Source organism: Ursus arctos, unplaced genomic scaffold (genome assembly GCF_023065955.2).
Source record: "Ursus arctos isolate Adak ecotype North America unplaced genomic scaffold, UrsArc2.0 scaffold_14, whole genome shotgun sequence".
Taxonomy (NCBI): Eukaryota; Metazoa; Chordata; class Mammalia; order Carnivora; family Ursidae; genus Ursus; species Ursus arctos.
In genome coordinates, this window is record NW_026622808.1 from 17040558 (window position 1) to 17061010 (window position 20453).

At 51.5% G+C, this 20453-nt stretch overlaps 1 protein-coding gene across 1 annotated transcript; it reads left to right on the forward strand.

The window, feature by feature from the left end:
• The first annotated feature begins 1421 nt into the window (after window positions 1-1421).
• On the forward strand, window positions 1422-2672 carry ACTL9 (actin like 9). The gene has a single exon (XM_026480815.3). The coding sequence runs from the start codon at window positions 1422-1424 to the stop codon at window positions 2670-2672; it is 1251 nt and encodes a 416-aa protein (XP_026336600.2).
• The last annotated feature ends 17781 nt before the right edge of the window (window positions 2673-20453 follow it).

A 20453-nucleotide genomic window follows, 5' to 3' on the forward strand; every position in this document is an offset into this window, starting at 1 on the left:
TGCAATCTCATTCTTGTTTTTGGAAGTGTTCATTTACTCAGCTATTTACGAGAGTCCATGAACTTCCCCACCCCACCTTTATTGAGATGTAATTGACATTTAACATTGTGTGAGTTTAAGGTGTACAATGTGTTGATTTGATATACCTATATATTGTAAAACGATTACCATTAAAAATAGAATAACCAGGGGCGCCTGGGTGACTCAGTGGGTTACGCATCTGCCTTCGGGGTCCTGAGATCAAGCCCCAAGTTCGGCTCCCTGCTCAGCAGGGAATCTGCTTCTCCCTCTTCCCCTCCCCCTCCTCATGCTTTCTCTCTCAAATAAATAAATAAAATCTTTTTTAAAAATAGAATTGCCATATGATCTGGCAATCCCAATTCTGGGTATATACCCAAGAGAATTGAAAGCAGGGACTTGAAGAGTTATTTGCACAACCAAGTGCATGGCAGCATTAGTCACAATAGCTAAAACATGGAAGCAATCCAAGTGTCCCTTGACAGATGAATGGGTAAGCAAACTGTGGTATATACACACAATGGAATATTATTTAGCCTTAAAAAGGAAGGAAATTCCCTAGTTCTGCCTGTCCCTCTTATCTTACTGAAAGCTCCTTTTTGGATCCCACAGAGCCCCGGCCCACCAAGGGGAAGCAGAAGAAATCCCTAGAGGGAAGGCGGACACCCCTTTCATCACCACCACCGTGTGGTAGAGAGAAGGAAGGGAAATCAGAGAAGGCTTTCAAGGAGAGGTGGTGTCTTGCCCAGATTTGAAGAAGCAAATTCCTGCTCTGTGGGAATGGGGCAGGGAGACCGTTCCAGCTATCCGGAAGAGCAGAAGGGTCAAAGAGCACTAGAGGGATGTCTGTGTCTCTCCTTGCCCCGCCCCCCACCCCAGGCAGGCTTCTGTTTCCCTTTAGTAAACCAGGAAAGCCACACCAGCTAGGTGACCACCTTCCGATTAATATTCTAAGGGTTAATATTTTAAATTAATTTTAAGATTAAATTCTAAGGAGGGCTGTGACTAGCTCTCCCTTACTGCACTATGAAGAGCTTCAAAAGGAAGCACCAAGAGAAGGATTCTTGGGTCTTACTGGGCTCTGGGTCAGGGAGCTGGATCAGAGGTCTCTCCTCAGGCACCCTCTAGCCTCCTCCTCCAAATTTGCCACTTTGGGGGAATCCAGAATAGATGAGTATTTGGGCGCTTTCTGGGGCAGGGAGGAGCTCATCCTCATCCCCTCCCCTGCATTGTGAAATCTTCTGAAGGGGACAGCAGGCAGGGTGATGTCACAGACCACTGGCCAGGCCCCTCTCCCTGCCTCTGCCTGCCCCTGGCCGGCCTCGGTCCTTTCCCCTCACACCCCTGCACCCCAGAGGAAAGCGGTCAGCCTCGCCAAGCAGCTTACCCAGCTGCGTGCAGCCATGGATGCAAATCGGTCCAGTTGCGCAAAGCCCCAGCCCTCCCCAAAGGCCTCCAGGCCTGGCGTGAACCCCAACTCAATCCTGGTGAACAAGACCCTGCAGCAGGAGCCCCCCAGCATGGTGGGGGACAGGTTGCCACCAAAGACCGGCGCGGTGGTCATCGACATGGGCACGGGCACCTGTAAGGTGGGCTTCGCGGGGCAGGCCCGGCCCACCTACACCGTGGCCACCATCGTGGGCTGCCAGCCCAAGAAGCCGGCCACCAGTGGGCAGCCGGTGCTGGAAACTTTCATTGGCGAGGCCGCCCGCACACGCCCAGAGCTGACCCTGGTGCAGCCGGTGCGGAACGGCATCGTGGTGGACTGGGACGCGGCCGAGCTCATCTGGCGCCACCTGCTGGAGCACGACCTCCGCGTGGCCACTCGGGACCACCCGCTGCTGTTCTCCGACCCGCCCTTCAGCCCCACCACCAACCGGGAGAAGCTGGTGGAGGTGGCCTTTGAGTCGCTGTGCTCCCCTGCCATGTACGTGGCTTCCCAGTCGGTGCTGTCCGTCTATGCGCACGGGAGGATCAGTGGGCTGGTGGTGGACACCGGCCACGGGGTCACCTACACGGTGCCCGTCTTTCAGGGCTACAACCTGCCCCACGCCACGGAGCGCCTGGACCTGGCGGGCACGCACCTGACCGCCTTCCTGGCGGAGATGCTGCTCGGCTCGGGCTTGACGCTGGGCCAGCAGGACCTGGACACAGTAGAGAACATCAAACACCGCTACTGCTACGTGGCCGCCGACTTCCTCAAGGAGCAGGCCCGGCCGGAGCAGGAGTACCAGCAGACCCTGAAGCTGCCCGACGGGCGGACGGTCACGTTGGGCAAGGAGCTGTTCCAGTGCCCGGAGCTGCTGTTCAGCCCCCCCGAGATGCCGGGGCTGGTGCCTGTGGGTGTCCCCACTATGGCCAGACAGAGCCTTCACAAGGTGCCCCTGGAGGTGCGGGCCGACGTGGCCCAGAACGTGCTGCTCTGCGGGGGCTCCTCGCTCTTCCAGGGGTTCGAGGGCCGCTTCCGGGCCGAGCTGCTGCGCAGTCTGCCCCCCGAGGCCCACGTGGTGGTGGCGGCGCAACCCACCAGAAACTTCTCGGTGTGGATCGGGGGCTCCATCCTGGCCTCGTTGCGCACCTTCCAGTCCTGCTGGGTCCTGCGGGAGCAGTATGAGGAGCAGGGGCCCCACATAGTGTACCGCAAGTGCTACTGACCCCGGGCGGCGGCGTGGGGGCGGGCAGTAAAGCTTCTGGTACCCTGTCGGCTCTGTCCTGCCTTACGCCAGGGCCCAGCCCTGTCCACTCCTGGACTCACCACCCAGACTCGCTTTGGGTTCTGACCCCACCAAAACCTACCTCCCAGACATCCTGATTCTGCCCTGCCCTGACTCACCTCCCAGGATCCAACCCCAGAGACACCCAGCTCCAACTCCCAAAACCCACCTTCCCCACGATCAACCCACAACACACCACCCTGTCCTACCGCTGTCAAATCCACCTCCCATGATCCCTCCCCAAAAGCACTCTCAGGCTGGGACCTCTTGCCAAGGCCACCTGCAAGACATCCCCAGATTCTCATCCCCTAATCTCACCTCAGTGATCTAAACCTCCCCCAAGTTTCCCCACGGCTCTAAGCCCCCAGTGCACTCCCTCACTGTCCCTCAAGAACCCTTGCCCATCTCCATGACTGCTCCTCCCCAAGGAACTTGCACCGGGTGCTCCAACCCTCCTTCCCAGAAGCTCTCCATGAGTGCTCCAACCCCTAAGTGCACCCTCAGAATCTTCCCCTATTTCTAATCCCCCTAAACATACCCCCAAGAGCCACTTGCCAAGACACCCCTAGTTCAAGTACCCCAAATCCATCCCCTCAGTGGTTTCCCCTGTCTGCTTATCCAAAGTTCTCCTATACCCTGATATTCTGAGCATCTCCCCACAAGCGCCAAAACTTCATATCAGCCACAAAGACCCAGGTTGTGATCCTCAAGGGTCTCCCCTAAATGGCCCATTAAAGGATCCTCCAGTGCCAAAAGCCCATCCCCCAAATTCCACCGTCCCCCATAACTCTGCTGTCCCTGTATGATTTGTTCTCCTAGATTCATCCCTTCCATCCCACACCCACGCCCTATACATACCCCCCACAAAGAACAGTATGTTTGAATCCCCAGGCCCCCAGGACAGCCCCACTGCCCTCAGCTCACCTCCTTGCTCTGTGTCTTCTGCATGGCCTGCCTTACAATGCACCTCCTGTCCCCTTTCCTCAGCCCTTCAAACCCTCCCAGGAAGGTTCCAGTCCCCAGGACCATCCCATGATCCTCACCCCACTAATCCCTAGGCCCTCTCCTGTGTCCTGACCCCCCAACTCCCTTCCCAAAAACACTCTTCTAGGGTTGCCCCATGATGGACACCCAGGACATTCTACCCCAGTGTTTTCAGACTCCCCAGAAACCCACCCCCATAATCAGCCCCCCCCAGGGCCCCATCCCATTAGTTGAGACACCAATAGCCAGTGACATTCCTGAGGGCTGCCCAGCCTACCATGACCCCGGGACAGATACCCCAGATGGGGGCTCAACCTGGACACTGGTTCCCTCCTGCCCCCCACACAGGTCCCCACGGAGGCTGGACATTCTCCCCACAAGGCATCCTGGGTCCTCTCTCCTTCCTCCAACCTTGTCCTTGGCTACCCTGAGCCCCTGCTGGAGGGGCTCTGCCTTCACACCATCCAGCACAACCTAAAGAAAGCCAGGAACCCCAGCCTGCAGCCTGGACACGTCCTCCCAGCTTATCAGTGAAACAGGCACAAGCTGCCAGAGCTCGTCTGTGTCCACACTGGGTCCTCGTCTCCCTCCGTCCAAGGAAACATTCATTCATACACCCAATGGGTCAGTATTTACTGAGCTTCTCTGTCTCTGTCTCCCTGAGTCTCTCTAACTTGGTTTTTATTTGCTCACTTGGATACCGCTCTCTCTCTCTCCCCCTCTCCCTCTCTTTCCCCTCCCTTGTTCCCTCCCTCCTCTGTCTGACTCACCTGCCAGCACTCTTCTTATGCAGGAATTTTCAGGAGGGGGAACTCATTTATTTGTGGGGCACTGAGACCACCACCCCCTCTCCATCCCAGCATCTGCCATCAGACAATGCAGGTCAGCAAGAGCCCTAGTTATCCCCACCCACCGTGTCCCACTGTGTCCTGGAGACTAGACAGGGACTCCGGTCCCATTCCTGGCCAGTGAGTGGTCCTCAGCTGTGGGGACGGCCCCCTAGTCAATCCAGGATCTCCAGATCCCAAACATTCGGTGTTGGAGCCCCTTGCCTCACCTCCTCGCCAGGCAGGCAGCCTCAACCGGTAGCCTAGGCAAGAACCCCCAGGAGGTTACAGGTAGTGAGGCGGAACTTCTCACTTTTCCCACAAGGGGGCACCACCTCCAAGCTCAAGGCACTGCGAATGGCATCACATTTAGAATCGCAAAAACTGCAGCAAGCCAGTCCTCCCCAGACCTCAAGCGAGACCCACCCCACACAGTGGTGTCAGGGCACTGCCAGCCACACACATAGAAGGGATGTGGGACAGGCTGGGTCTCTGATGCTACAGGAAGTGAGGAGGATGCAGACACCCCCCCCCCACTTCTGGGCTGCTGGGTGGACTCTCATTTAGATCAGGCTGAGGTCCCCCAACCTTCCCTGATGCAGAAATTTCCTCTACAACCCTTGTGACATGTGCCCCTCCCTTTTGCATACTCCCAGGGACAGGGAGCACACTACCTCAAGCGTATTGTTAGAAATCTCACCTCCTCCCTGGAGTTGTAGGTAAACCTCTGCACTCTCTCCCTGGCACCCCTGCCCCCCAGCAGAGCACTGAGAGCACCAGAGACCCCTCCCCGTGCCCACACAGATCCCTGGAGTCCGCTCTTCCGTGTGGATCAGGGGCCCCATCCTGGCACAGGCTGTGTGCATTCCTGTCCTGGGTCCTGTGACAGCAATACAAGGAGCTGGGCCTCCATGACATGTACTGCAAAAGTAGGGTTTAAGGAGACATGTGTGTACCAAGTTGACACGAGGGGGACCTGTGATGGTTAATTTTGTGTGTCAAATTGGCTGGGCAATGGTACCCAGATGTTCGATTAAACACCATTCTAGATGTTGCTATGAAGGTATTTTTTAAAGATTTATTCATTTATTTGAGAGAGGGGTGGGAGAGAGAAACTCAAGCAGACTCCACACTGAGCGTGGAGCCCGATGCAGGGCTCTATTCCACAGCCCTGAGATCACGAGCTGAGCCTAAATCAAGAGTCAGATGCTTAACCTACTGAGCCACCCAGGTGCCCCAGTGGAGGTATCTTTTTAGATGAGATTAAGATTTAAATCATAGACTTTGAGTAAAACATCATCCCCTCAGTGAGCCTCATCTATTCAGTTCAAGGCCTTCAGAGAACAAAACTAACCTCCCCCAAGAAAGAAGGAATTTTGCCAGAGGACTAACTTCAGGTTCAAACTGCAACTCTTCCTGGGCCTCCAGCCTTCCAGCCTAGCCTACAGATTCCGTGTCAACCTCCACAATCCCGTGGCCAATTCCTTAAAATAAATCTTTCACTTCATATGCATCTTCTTGGTTCTGTTTCTCTGGAGAACCCCAAGATACATGCCAAGCCCCCTTCCTACCTCAGGACTTTTGCACTTGCTATGCCCTGTACTCAGAGTGTTCCTTCTCACTTCCCATCTGATCAAAGGTAGCCCCTTTCTCAATATGACGCAAGGCCCAGAAGCCATAAAAGGAATGATTAAAGCAGTTGACTTCATGTAAACATCAAAAAAAAAAATCTGCCAAGTGAAAATCACCCTGAACAAAGTCAAGACAAATGACAATTTTTTTTTAGGAAAACAAATGATACACAATTTTTAAATGAGAAATGGAGAAAGCTACAATTCATAACACAAAGGGATAATGTCTGTAATATGTCAAGAGCTCTTGGAAAGAATCAAGAAGAAAAATGCTACAACAGTTAGCAAAGGATATGAACCTTTAGCTCACAGAGAAAGAAAGGCAAATGGTCCTTTGACCCAAGAGAAGAGACACAGTCTCATAAGGGAAATGAACATGAAAACTATACTGTGATACAATTTTTAACCCATCAGATTGGCAAAGATCAAAAGGCTCGAGAACGCCCATGTTGGCGAGGCTGTGGGGAAACTGGCATCCTCTTACCTCGATGATGAGGAAGGAAGCTGGCACAATTCCAATGCAGGACAAGTCTCAGTAACTACCTAAATGACAAATGCCACACCTTCTGGCCCAACTATGGCCCTTCCAAGAATTTCTCCTTCAGAGACAATCACGCGTGTGCAAAATGAGGTGAATGCGGTTATCCCTTGTGCGTTGCAACGCTTAATGGTGGCAAAACGTGGGAAACAACATTTTGTGTTTCTGGTGTCGTGTGGCCATCTAGTACGGGTTAAATAAATCACCCTCGAACATAGAGGAATACTGCCCGACTGTCAAAAAGGAACCCCAGCGAGCTATGTTCACTGACACGAGGTGATTACCAACATCTATTTTGAGTGAAAAAAAGGCCCCAAAGGCTATGTTACTACCATGTATGGGAAAAAAAAAAAAAAAACAAGAATAAATGAGTATGTAGAGATTTGCTTGAAAATACGCGGAATATCTCTGGAAGATTTCATGAGGAACCTGCATGGTGTTTGCTTCTAGAAAAGACTTTTCCAATGTCCCATCCTAAGGGGCAATCACTTTTAGACATTTTTTCCTAACTGTCCCCCATGAGAGCTTAACAGCACAGATCAACTCTGTATCTGTTTGCATTTCTAAGTGTATCTATGCCTTATACACGAAAACACATTCCCCCCCCCACACCCCCAACTAAATTTTACCTCCTTGGGGGCAATATCACCTCCACTTAGGGTTGATGCTCGTGGGAGGGTAACCTGGGCATCAAGACCAGAAGGGGACTTCCCACTGCCCCCCTTTGGAAGTATTAGAACTTTGAATCATGTTATTATTTTTTAAAAATATGAATGTTTTCTCTAAGGTCCTCTGGCATCCACCCAGAAATCTCCAGCAATGATCATCTGATTTGTTTGATCCTTGTTAAAAGGTGGCATCACCCCCTGGGGCATAAGTTCCAGGTCCCCTCATGTGTCATGCACTCAGCATTCAATCGAGTCCAAGAGATACCTGTTGAATGACCGAACAAAGGAGCCAGGATTTCAGCTGAGCTTACAGGAATCCTACATAGGGGTCCCTCCCTCTCATTCTCTGGCATTGGAGTCAGACAGACATAATTCCAGTCACGCCTCCTCACATACTATATGACCATGGACTAGTGACCTAACGTTTCTGAGCCTCACTCAACATACCGGTGAAATGAAGTGATTATCAGTGCTCACTTCAGCGGGGAGCTTTATAAGGATTACGCACGACGCAGGTGCTCTAGGAACTATGGGAGGACACTTCTGAAATTGCCGTTGTCTTTGGGGCTGCAGGGTGGGGGTGTTTCACATTTACTCTAGGTATTAACGTATCGTTAGAAAGTTCTACAGTATGAATGCCTCCATAAAAATAATTTCTTAAAACCATTTCGAGTAATGCATAAAATGAACTTAACATGCTCAGTACACAGTAGGGGCCAAATAGATGGCTGCTGTTTCAACTAGAGTGTGCCAAAGACAGACCCCAAGTCCTCCATCCAGTGAGCCAGCTGGCCACCGAGGACCCAGAGACCCTCCTCCAAGGGTTTGAGCAAAAAGAGGATCCACCCAGTCACTGCCAGGGCCTCACCCCGGGTCTGCTCTTTGGGGTCCAGACCCTCTGCTCTTTGGGGGACCCAGGGGAGGATGTATTTGGAGGAGGTGGGGTCATCCCACCAGGCAAAGTACAGACCGGGCGGGATCAGGGTGAGGCCGGCAAGGGACACGGGGCCAAAAGGCAGCATCAGTGCTTTGTGTTTTAAAACGTGACAGCTTTGTTCATCAGGGTATTATTTGGCATGAATTTTTTTTTTAAATATTGCATTGAAGGGCGCCTGGGTGGCTCAGTCACTTAAGCGTCCAACTCTCGGTTTTAACTCAGGTCATGATCTCCGGGTCATGGGACCAAGCCCCGTGGCAGGCTCCGCGCTCAGCATGGAGTCTGCTTGAGATTCTCCCCTGCTCCCCCTGTCCCTCCCCCTGCTTGTGCACTCTCTCACTCTCTCTCTCTCTAAAATAAAATAAATAAATAAAATCTTTTTTAAAAATTGCATTGAGGGGTGCCTGGGTGGCTCAGTTGGTTAAGTGCCTGCCTTTGGCTCAGGTCATGATCCCAGTGTCCTGGGATCGAGCCCCATGTCGGGCTCTCTGCTCAGCGGGGAGCCTGCTTCTCCCTCTGCCTGCTGCTCCCCCTGCTTGTGCGCTCTCTCTCTCTGTCAAATAAAAAAATAAAATCTTTTAAAAAATTAAAATAAATAAAAATAAAAATTGCATTGATGCCAGGGGCTGGGGGAGGGAGGAATGGAGAGTGACTTAAGGGGTATGGTTTATTTTGGGGTGATGGAATGTTCTGGAACTAGATAGTAGTGATGGTTGCACAGCCTTGAATGTACTGACTGCCACGAACCAGTACATTTTCAAAAGGTGAACCTTGGGGTATGGGAGACAATCTCAATGTAAAACACTGCTTCTAACGATGTTTACCTTATAAGACCTAGGGATCTAGCATGCAGCATATGAATCCAGAGAGCAATATCGTATCATAATCACCACACTTTCTGAGAGACTAGAAAACCACTGAAAAGAAATGATAATTATAGAACCCAAGGGAGGAGCTAATTCAGACTACAATAGCAATCATATTACAATATATAAATATATCAAATATGGTACGCCTTGAATTTACACAATGTTATATGTCAAACACGGGTCAATTAAAATAAGAAACATTATGTACTTTGATTACTGAGATTTCGGGTGCCCCCTTAAATTTTGCTCAGACGAATGCCTTACTTGCCATGTCCTAATCCCAGCCTTGTGGACGGAGACACCATGGAGGTGGTGAGGGGCTGAGAATGCCTGTTGGCTTGTGTGAGGCTGGCCCAGGAAGGAGAGACCGGAAGATCGGGCTCCTGAAGACCGCGGCCGCAGAGCCTGCTTCCCACGGAAACCAGGAAATCACACACACCCCTGCCCCCACCCACACTGGGGCACCTGCAGCTGCTGGGCCCACCCTCACCCTGGCACAGAAGAATTAAACCCAGCGCTGGGGGAGGAAAAGTGTAATTCCCAATAGACAGGGATTTCTGGCTTGAGCAGAACCTTTCATACACACTCACACCTATAACCTCACCCTCACCTGTCACCTGGGGCATCCTGAAACTTTGCACGGACAGATGGGGCTGCCAGATGTGGGGAAGAAAAGGGAAGGAGGGCTGGGCTGGGTGACAGGGTTCAAGATAAGTTGCTAATTGATTCCCCCAAAATGCAACTGATGCCTGGCTAACCAAGCCACTGGACGGTGAGTGGAGAAGGTGCAGCCAGCCCAACTGGTTGGCTGCTACCCCAAAAGGGGCTCATCTTACCTCCTGGGCCTTTCTCTCCACCCCCTTTTCCCCAGCCCCATGCCTCCCACATAGGCCAGTTTGCCACCCTCTCCACCCCATGGGCACCCAACATCCCCACCTTCCCCTTCAAGTCTGCCTTCCTACCTCAAACCTCAGGACTCTCTTCTGCCAGAAGCAAATCTAACCATGTCCCTCTCCTGCTCAATACCCTTTGCTGGTTCCCCAGAGCCCTGGAGCTAAAGGATTTTCCCAGAACCCCACTGACAGCTGGACCAAAGCCCTGCTAACCCCGTAGGGCCCCCCACTGCACTCCCCAATGCATTCCATTCCCGCATGCCTCAGCACTTCCCCACCCACCTCAGGGCCTTTGCACGAGCTGTCCCCTCCACCCAGAACACTTTCTTTCCTCCTCTTCCCTTAGTTGATGCCTATCCCCGCTTCAGATCTCACCTCTGGGAAACCCTGTGTGACCACTCAGGTGGGTGAGGCCCACCAGCACCAGGCTTCAGTCCAACCTAACATTTATCAGGCTTTTACATTCTATCTGCATGTGTGACCCAACCATGTTGGCCTCTCCCAGCAGACTATGATTCCAGGAAGTAACTGGAACTGGCAATGCAGTAGGTCCTCAGCCACACTTACCTGCTGGTGATATCAGAACTTTCTGCCCAGCAGAAAAAACAGACAATAAGTGCAAACAGAAAGAAGAATTTCAGTTGGTGAAAAATGCCCTGAAGGAAATGCACCAGGGCGGTGTGACTGGTGATCACAGGGGATCTGAGAAGATGAGGGAAGAGCATTCCAGGCAGAGGGAACCACAAGGGTAAACGCCTGGAGGCAGGACCAGCTCAGTGTGTTTGAGGAGCACAGTAGAGTGAGTGAGGGGGAGAGAGGAGGAGGTGAGAGCAGGGAGGGGATGGGGCACGTGGTGAGGGCCTTAGAGGCTATGACAATATTGAACTTTACCCAAACTTTGTGACCTTAGAAAACAGAGGAGGTTAGGGAATCCCCCCACCCTTTGTGTTCCGGGAAACTGCCTACAGCAAGGAACACCCTCCCATATGACTTAGATCAGACTCCGGATGCTCCCTGTGATGGTTCATTTGATGTGTCAACAGGGTGCCCAGATACGGCCAAACATGATTCCAGGGGTGTCTGTGAGGCGAGGGTGTTTGGGGATGAGAGCGACATTTAAATCAGTAGGATGCATAAAGCAGATTGCCCTCCCGAATGTGGGTGGGCCTCATCCAATCGGTTGAGGGTCTGAATAGAACAAAACAATGACCCTCCTCAGAATAAGAGAGACTTCTACCTGCCTGATAGCCCTCAGACTGGCTTACTGGCTTTGGTTCAGCCTTCGGACTCGAACTGAGACCCAGCTCCCCCTGAGTCTCAAGCCTGCTGATTCACCCTGCAGACCTCAAGTCTTGACAGCCTCCATAATCACATGAACTAACTCCTTATAATAAAGATATATACCAGGCTATAGATATCTCTCTAGATAGACATAGAAATCGATGCTTATCTGTCTATAGATCTATCTAGATAGTTATCTGTAGCCTGGCATACATATATCTATCTATATCTACTTATAGATTTCTAATAGATAAAATATATATATACACACACGGAGACATTAAAGACATATAATGTATAAAGATACCTGTAAATATCTATAGATCTAGATATATCTCTATACATCTATAGGTATGTGTATTATATAAATATTATACAGATTACAGATCTATGTAGGGATAGATACCTATCCAGCTGTAGATATATGGAGAGATAGAACAATGGAACCACAGACAGACACGTACATACATACAACATCTTATGGCATCCCATTGTTCCTGTCTCTCTGGAGAATCCCAATGCAAATGTCCTTGTTTATCTATGACAAGGCCAGATGCAGACCCTCCAAATTCTTACTTTGCCTCAGAAGTGATCAGCCGAAGTGCTTGTCCCCTCTGATCCATCAGAACACGATGCTTGTTAACCAAACTTTAGTTCAGCCCCTTTCCTTCCCCCAGGGCCCTGAGTTTAGGTGCTCCTCACCCGAGCCAGCAGACAGGCCTTCCAGAGAATAGGCTGGCCCCAGGGGGACACCCTCTGATCCGTCTCCCAACAAGCGGTCTCTCCATCCCACCTTCCCACACCTGGTTCTTGCCGGCCTTGTTCGCTCCTCTCTATAAAAGAAAACTGCTTTGTGCCGAAGTCTTGAGAGGCTTGCAGACCTCGTGGTCAGAGAGCTCACTCCCTTTCCTCTCCCTTGTCCTTTTGAACAAAGGCTCTTCTGCCCAAGCCCAGATGTGTGTTTCATTCACAGCTGCAGAGAAGGCCTTGGATTTTCTTTCTTTTTTTTTTTTTAAGATTTTATTTATTTATTTGACAGAGATAGAGACAGCCAGAGAGAGAGGGAACACAAGCAGAGGGAGTGGGAGAGGAAGAAGCAGGCTCATAGTGGAAGAGCCTGACGTGGGGCTCGATCCCATAACGCCGGGATCACGCCCTGAACCGAAGGCAGACGCTTAACCGCTGTGCCACCCAGGCGCCCCTGGATTTTCTTTCTAGGAGCCATAGGGAGCCATGGGAGGACTGAGAGCAGGGACAGGACACATCAGGGCCACCTGAGGAGGTGTGAGCTGGTGGCCAAGTTGGGAAGTCGGCAGATTCAAGCTGCATTTTGGGGACGAGTGGGCAGCCTGAGTTAGAGGGAGGTCTCTGGAGGTCCCAAAACCTCCAAGAGTGTCACAGTTCGTGGCTGTAACAGCCAAGGAAGGTTACTCAGCATCCAGGGGAGTAAAGTAAGCTTGGGATGGAGGGTGCAGAGTGAGGGTTCCCAGGAAAGTCTTTCAACAGGAAGGCTTAGAAACACAGAGCATCAGACTGGGGAAACTGAGGCACGGGGCCATGCCACGACCATTAGAGGCCAGTCAACACATCCATGGCAGAGCCAAGATTCCAACCCAAGTTCCCTGCCTCCCAACCCCAGCTGGTCCCACTGCTCTCCCTGTTTCTGTGGAACTGGGATTCGAATGACCCCTGGGTTTGAACAGGGCGACAAGAGTGAGCTCATTCTGAGTGGAGGAACAGAGAGGGTAAAGGTGCAGAGGCTGGAGCAGGGAAAGTAAGATGATGCCGGAAGTGGATAATAATAGCAGCTAGCATGTATCAGGCCCTCCCTACCTTCCAGACGCTGCCCTAACCACTGTCAGGTGTGACCTCTTGCACTCCTCCCTCTGAGGTAAGAACTCTTCTCTCCATTCTATGGAAGGGGAAACTGAGGCCCAGAGAGGCAATGTGAGGCCTCAGAAGCAGTGCAGAGCCCTCTTCCTTCTGTCTAGAGACCGGGCTGGGAGGGGGCAGTTCCCAGCCTTTGCCCCCATCACAGCCCCCACCCAGGCCCAAGACAGGAAGACAGTGGCCAGGACAGCCCTGCTAGAGGGTGGGGGAGGAGCCAGTCCAAACCACGGACAGGATTTCTCAGAATTTACAGTAGAGGGAGGGGAGGGGAGGCTGGGGGAGCCCCCAGGGCCCGCAGCAGTGGGGAGAGAGGGGGCGTTGGGGGGCCCACACCTGTGGCCTTATGGGAGGGGCCCCACTCTCCTCCCTGCTCCCACTTCTTTGAGCCTTCAGCCCACCTCACCCCCTGCCACATATGGGGAGACTGGAGGGGACCCCTGCACTCCCAGGCTCTAAACCAAGTGTGCACGCGTGTGCTATCCTCAGGTCCCGAGCACACACGTGCAGTCAGGCTGGACTGTGAGCATGTGAGTCATCCCCACCCGGGCAGACCCAGGCTTTTCACCCCGGTCACCCAAGCGCCTCACAGGCTGGGGCGGCAGGGCTGCCTCCCCCCAGCCCCCTGAGGGCCACGTGTCCAGGCTGGAGTCCGCCTGGAGCATCTCCCCGTACATCCCCTCTGCATGCTGCACGGGTCCCAAACCTCTCTCTGCCCTCCGAGCTCCCAGATGCCCCCGTGTCCTCCATCCTGCACCCTCCGGGCATGACAGGCTCGCTGGCACAGTTCTAAATGGACGTGATATTCACACAACATAAAATTCACCATCTCACACTGACCAATTCAGTGGCATCTGGTGCAGTCACAAGGTTGTCACCTAACATTGTCAGCGCCCCAAAGGAAACGCCGTACCCGGTACACAGCCTCCACCAGCTCTCCGCGCTCAGCCCCTCATAGCCACCAACTGCTCTCTGTCTCTGCCGATTTGCCTATTCTGGATATTTCGTATGAAGGAAATCACACAACATGTGGCCTTTGAGGATTGGCTCCTCTCACTCATGTTTTCCGGAACTCAGTTCAGATATCCTCCAAGAGAGCTTCCCTGGCCTCCCCCCAAGTCCCTGACTGCCCCCTCCTGCTCTCAGCTCACAGGCCTCAGCAGCATCTGACATAACCTGTACATCTCATTCATACTCATTCACTCAGAGTTTGTCCATCTCCTTCTCAAAAGGACAGGCTCCAAAGGGCAAGGAATTGGTTTCATCCTCTCTGGGAAGTCCTGAAGGAATGAATACATGAATGAATGAATGACCCATGTGACATTCTCCTTCTCTTTTGTCTCCCTCTGCCCCAAACCATGACCCCTGATTCCTTGTCAAACCTCGATTCAATTAGACAGTATTTATCATTCACCTGAGGCTCCCTGTCCCCGTGCTGCCTTTGTCCTCCAGGCATGGACAGGCCATCACACCTGGTGACCCAGGATTTAACTGCAGTCTAAGCTGTCCCTTGGAGAATCAACTGTTCCTACCCAATTCGTTTATTCATTCAACAAACAAGCATTGAGCACCCACCATGCGCAGGGTCGATGTAAATAACCAGAGGCATATTAGAGCAGGTGTTCAGGGAAAGCCTTTTCTGAGAAAGCAGCATTTGAGCAAAGACCTGAAGACGGAAAAGGAGAGTCATTCAAAGACGCAGGGAAAAGCATTATAGCAGAGGGAACAGCAAGTGCCAAGATCTGGGGCAGAAAAGGACTTCATGGAAGAGAAAGTTGGCTGGGAGGCTGGAACAGTGATAAGGGGTGAAGAGGGGTGAAATGGCCCATTCTCTACCACATGCATGACATTAGGCAAGGTGGGTAACTGCTCCAAGCCTCAGTTTCCCCATCTGTTAATAAGGATAATAATAATGAAGCCTTTTGCAGAGGGCAGATGAGACAACATTCAAGGTGGCCAAGAAATGAGCCCACTTGTCCTGGGCAACAGACCCCTGGGATCATGGTCACTGTGGGGCAGGTGTAAACCTCTACCTCCTTCTCACCTCCTGGTTTTGCAAGCTGTCCTCCCCACTGTCGCCAGCCAGAGCCACCTTATTTCCGGATTATCCCCAGCTCTTCCGGTTACCGACACATGACCCCACCTCAGCTATTCCTGGTCACTTCCTCGCTGCCCTCCCCCATCTCAGCAGTCCTTCGCCTTTCCGGTGTCCCACACACAAGCCTGACGGCCTGTCCTCCCATGTTTGTCCAAAGTGGTGACAGTGGAAGCCAGAATGATTCCTCCTCATGGAGCAGCTTTACCTGCCCGCCCCTCAGGTCTCAGAGAGGGTCAGAAACAGGGATGGGATGAGCACCCTGGTTCCAAGGGAAGGTGGCATGTGACTGCCCATGGGGAGATGAACTACACTGACACTGTGGTCAGTCACCCCCTCTCTCAGACAGTGAGCCAGCTCCCCTATGCTTATGTGGTGGGTTTATTTATTTTCACTCAGCCCCACACGCCACAGGATGGAGTGGGGTGGGAGGAGGGACAGTTACAGCAGAAATACACTCAGAAACTCCCCGGCACCCCCATCTCACTTACAGAAAAAGCCACGACCCACAGTCCCTGCATGAGCTGCCCCCTCGCCTCCCATCCTCACCTCCTCCTTCTCTCCCCCTCGCTCACTCTTGCTTCACCCCCATGGGCCTCCTCCATGTTTCTCCCACTCACAAGGCAGAGTCCTGCTCCAGGGTCCTTGCATAGACTGTTCTCTCTCGCTTAGGCAGTGATCTTCCTCCAATACATGCATGGCTCCCTCAAGCCTCTGCTCAAATGTCACCTTCTGGGCAAGAGAAGGGACCTCACCTCCCTGTCCCAATTATTATAACCCACCCACTGCCCCATCTCCTAAGCCCTCTGCCTCTTTTTTCTCCATGATACTTACCACCAAGGATTCTACTTTTCTTGTTTATTTATCTGTCTCCCCAGCTAGGCTGCTAGCATCACAGAGGCAGGAACCACATCTGTTTTGTTCGCTGTTCTTTCCTGTGCCTTGAACATTGTATAGGATCAAGAAATATTTGCTAAGTGAGTAAATTATTTTTTTTTAAGTAGGCTCCACACCCAGCATGGAGACCAATGTGGGACTTGAACTCATAACCCTGAGATCAGGACCTGAGCTGAGAGCAATAGTTGGACACTTAACCAACTGAGCCACCGAGGCACCTGGAGAAAATTAATTTTTTTAATGAATGAATGAATGAACAGTTTTTATGGCTGAACCATAAGTTAAGCCCCGAAGCCCCTGGTGACCAAAACAAAAACTGAAATAGGGTTAGTTACAGTCTCCATGTGGAAAAACAATCCAGTTCCCAGAGGAAGGCCCTGTGCCAAGCCACACAGGTACTTCCCCTCACTTAATCTCTATAGGAAGCCTCTGTGGGGTGAGTATATTTGGAAACCCCATTGACAGATAAGCAAGGGAGGCCGGATGATATGCATGAGACCACCCAGCCAGGACGGGGTGCTGCCCAGCTCCCAAACCCAGCTGCTCACCACTGCACCATCTTTTCCAAACGGGTCTATTGTAAGAATCACCCAGGTGCTAATAAAAAGTTCATATTCCAAAGCCGCTCTCCTGGAAAGTCTGATTCAGGGGGTTCATAACTAAACAAGCATCTCTAGGTGATTCTTCTGATCAAGGAAGTTTGAATAGTGGCACTTCATGCAACAGAATGAGAGAAAGAAAGAGGCTGATCTAAATATTTAAGTGTGAAAAGCAAAACTTGAAAACATTTATAGGAACATTTAAGAAACTATGCCTATGACCTTGAGACATGGAAGGACTCTTCAACAAGACAAAACAATGTACAAACCATTTAAAAAGACTGATAAATTTGGATACATCCCATCTTCCAACTTTTGTTGAAAAAAAACACACCAGGAATAAAAGGAAAAGACAAGTCAGGTGAAAAATCTGTGATGTTCATATGTGATCTGGAATATATGAAGAGCTCTGAGAAATCAATAAGAAAAGGTAAATATTCCAACAGAACAGGCAACTCATAGAGGAGGAAATCCAAGTGGCCAAAAGATTTTAGCAAAGATGTTCAACAGAGGAATGCAGGTTAAACCATTTTACACCCTCCAAATAGGCAAAAATCGAATTGCCCATCAAAACAAGTGTTGGCAGAACACAAACTTCCTTTACACTCAAGGGATTGGCAATGCCACTCTGCAGAGCATTTTGGCAATATCACGGCTGAAGACAAGCTCCCCTAGGACCCACAGTTCTACTCCTGGGGATACACCATCAGCAAAGTATGGCCAATAGGCCATACTGGCCACACCTGTTTTGGGAAATAAAGTTTTATTAGAACACAGCTACACCCACTCGTTTACATATTGTCTATGGCTGTTTTCATGCTACAAAGACAAGAGCAGAGTAGACACAACAGTGGCCGTCTGACCCACAAAGCCAAAAGTATTTACTCTCTGGTCTCATACAGGAAAATTTGCCAACCTCTGCTCTGGATCGATGCTTCTCAAACTTTAACATGCATGTGGGTCTCCTGGGGATTGCATTAAAATTCAGGTTCTGGTTCAGCTGTTCTGGGAGGAGACTGAGAGTCTGCGTTTCCAGCAGGCTCCCCGGTGATGCTGGGCTGCTTGTCCGTGGACCATGATTGGAGTAGAAAGGATCCAGGTAACACAGAGGTCAGCCATGATGTGTCTGTGAATCCTTGATAGACAAGACAGAGAAACGTGTCCTCATCAGCATCTTCAACTCCTTTGATCTCTGCCGCCAGCAATCACCAACCATGTGGGCAAACTTGCACTCAATGTATACTGCACACACTCTACGTGGGTCAGACATTCCTGAAGCAGGAAGGGAATTTCACGCATTCATAGCCAAAAAGATCTCTCTAGCCTTCACGGATGGGTGAAAGAGGAAACATAACGTGGTTGTACAATCTCCTAAAATTTGGTCCCCAAGTCAACCAAGAGTGTGACAGACTAAACTGAGGGGCTCTTGGACACCCCAGGGTGAGATGTGGCACTAAAGTTCTGATAGCAGCAGCTCTCTGGAAGGCACATGGAAGGTTGCCAGCTGCCCACTGCCTCTCGGAGGGTAGAGGTCACACCTGTGGTCCCAGAGCCTAGCACAGGAGAGTAATCAACATGACTTGGGTGAATGTTCTAGATGTTTATGCAGGTTTCCCCTTGCAAACACTTCTGTCTGGAGCACCATTTCTCTCATCCAGTTTCTGTGACACATAGGAGCTGAAAAATATATTCGTTGAAAAAATATGTATTTGATGATTGAAGAAACGTTTCATATTCAGTTCCAAGAGTCATCATATATAAATAGCATTCACACACACAAAAAAGAGCCAGACCAGAGCAAAGGAAAGAATTTTAAAGAATGATTGGGTATTTCCCCTGTAGAGAGCACTACTCTGGGGCTGGAACGTGAGAGCTTTTTAAAAAGGAAAAAAAAGGAGGGAGTTAACATTTGTTGAACACTTGCTGTGCATAAAGTGCTATGCACACAATAAATGAGATTTAACCTTCTAAAGCTATCTGAGGGGTGTGTGGTGGTCTCTTCTTTGGAGAGGAGGAAACGGAGGCTTCTACCATGCCAGCTACCTCTGAGAAGAGGGAGGGAAGCAGAAGGGGGTTCTGAGCGGCCCCCCACGGCAAGAACAAGATCAGAGTGGAAGTGTGCAAGAAGCAGGTTTTGACTCTAGAGGAGTGGTGACGAGTTTTAGAGGAAGTGAGTTCTCCATCCCCAGAGGTATTCAAGTAGACTGGATGAGCACCCATCAGGAGACTCTGGGGGTCCCTTCTGATGTGGAAAGTCTATGATTTGCTTTAGACAGATTCATCTCTGGGCTTTTCCAACTGGGGCTGGAAGGTTAAAGGGGGCCTGAGTGACCCAAGAGTGGCCAGCCCCTGCTCCAGTGTCCACAGCACATGAGCGAGCTGGTCCCAGACACCTCAGACACCCCAGACACCCCAGACACCAACCAGGTGGCACTGTCAAGAGGAAGCACCAAGCCACCCACATCTCCCAGCAGTGGGGTGCTACACAGCCACCCCAATCTCCTTCTTCCCTCTCCCTTAAGCATTTGTAATACCCCTCTGGTCAAAGCCAGAGCTTCGTTAAAGGCCGTTGTGCAGGGTTAACCACAGCTGTGCGGCACCTTTGTGTTGGAGGTCAGCTCCTCTGCACCCTCAGTCTCTGCCCTCCCAGCTATGGGCATTGGCTAGGGAGAAGAGGCCAGAGTCTCTTCCTCCGGGAAGCCCTCCTTCCTGACTCCCCAGGACAGTCTTGGGAGACAGGAGTCTCTAAGCCAAAACCAAAGGCATTGGATATCTCCCACCTGCCTCTGCCCGGGGCAGTGATGACCAAGCCTCCCCTGGCTACAGTTGTGACCAGCAGGAAGGGAGGCCTCGCTGGGCCCTCATTCTCTGTTCCCACTGGACGGCCAAGCACTTGGCAGGGGAGGGGATTACCTTACCCAGTCCCAGCCTAGAACCAGAACCAAGGAGTGAGCAGGTGGAGAGGGGCCGGACAGTGATGCGTGGGTTCCCCAGGCTGCCCAGTAGGAGCAGTGCTCCTGGCCGGCACACATTTGTGACTGCGATAAACCCAGGGTGACCAAGAACAGCCCAGCCCCTGAGGTTGCTGGGGGTTGTGCTTGAGGCCCAGTGACCCAGCTGGCCAGGGGCAGCCAGGCCTGAGAGACTGCATCAGCCCAGAGGAGTTCTCCCCCTACCCAGTTCTCCCCACAATCAAAGTTGAGGGCTTTTTATCCAGAATCTAATAAAAGCTCTGATTTTTTTTTTTCTAAAAAAGTGGTGCCTGAGTGAGAAACCGGGGAAGGAGGGTCTTTGATGAGCTCTGGGGCTCCAGGGTCCCTGGGAGAGCTTTCCAGCAGGGGTCCCTTCTCCTGCCCACCTGGGAGTGTGTGTGCTGGGGCTGAGAGGTCCTCGGGGGCTGTGGGCAGCCAGAGAGAGAGAAGAAATGGACTCCCACCCTACCCCCAATATTGCTGACCTGTTCCATTAGTTCAAGACCCTGACCCAAGACACAGAGGAAGCCATCTGAACTGGGTGAGACTGACTTCCTAAGCAAGCGCCCTAGGAGAGCCCAAGACACGAGGATTCAGACACCCTGAGACATTGACTCCTCCTTCAGCAGGACCCTCAGCATGT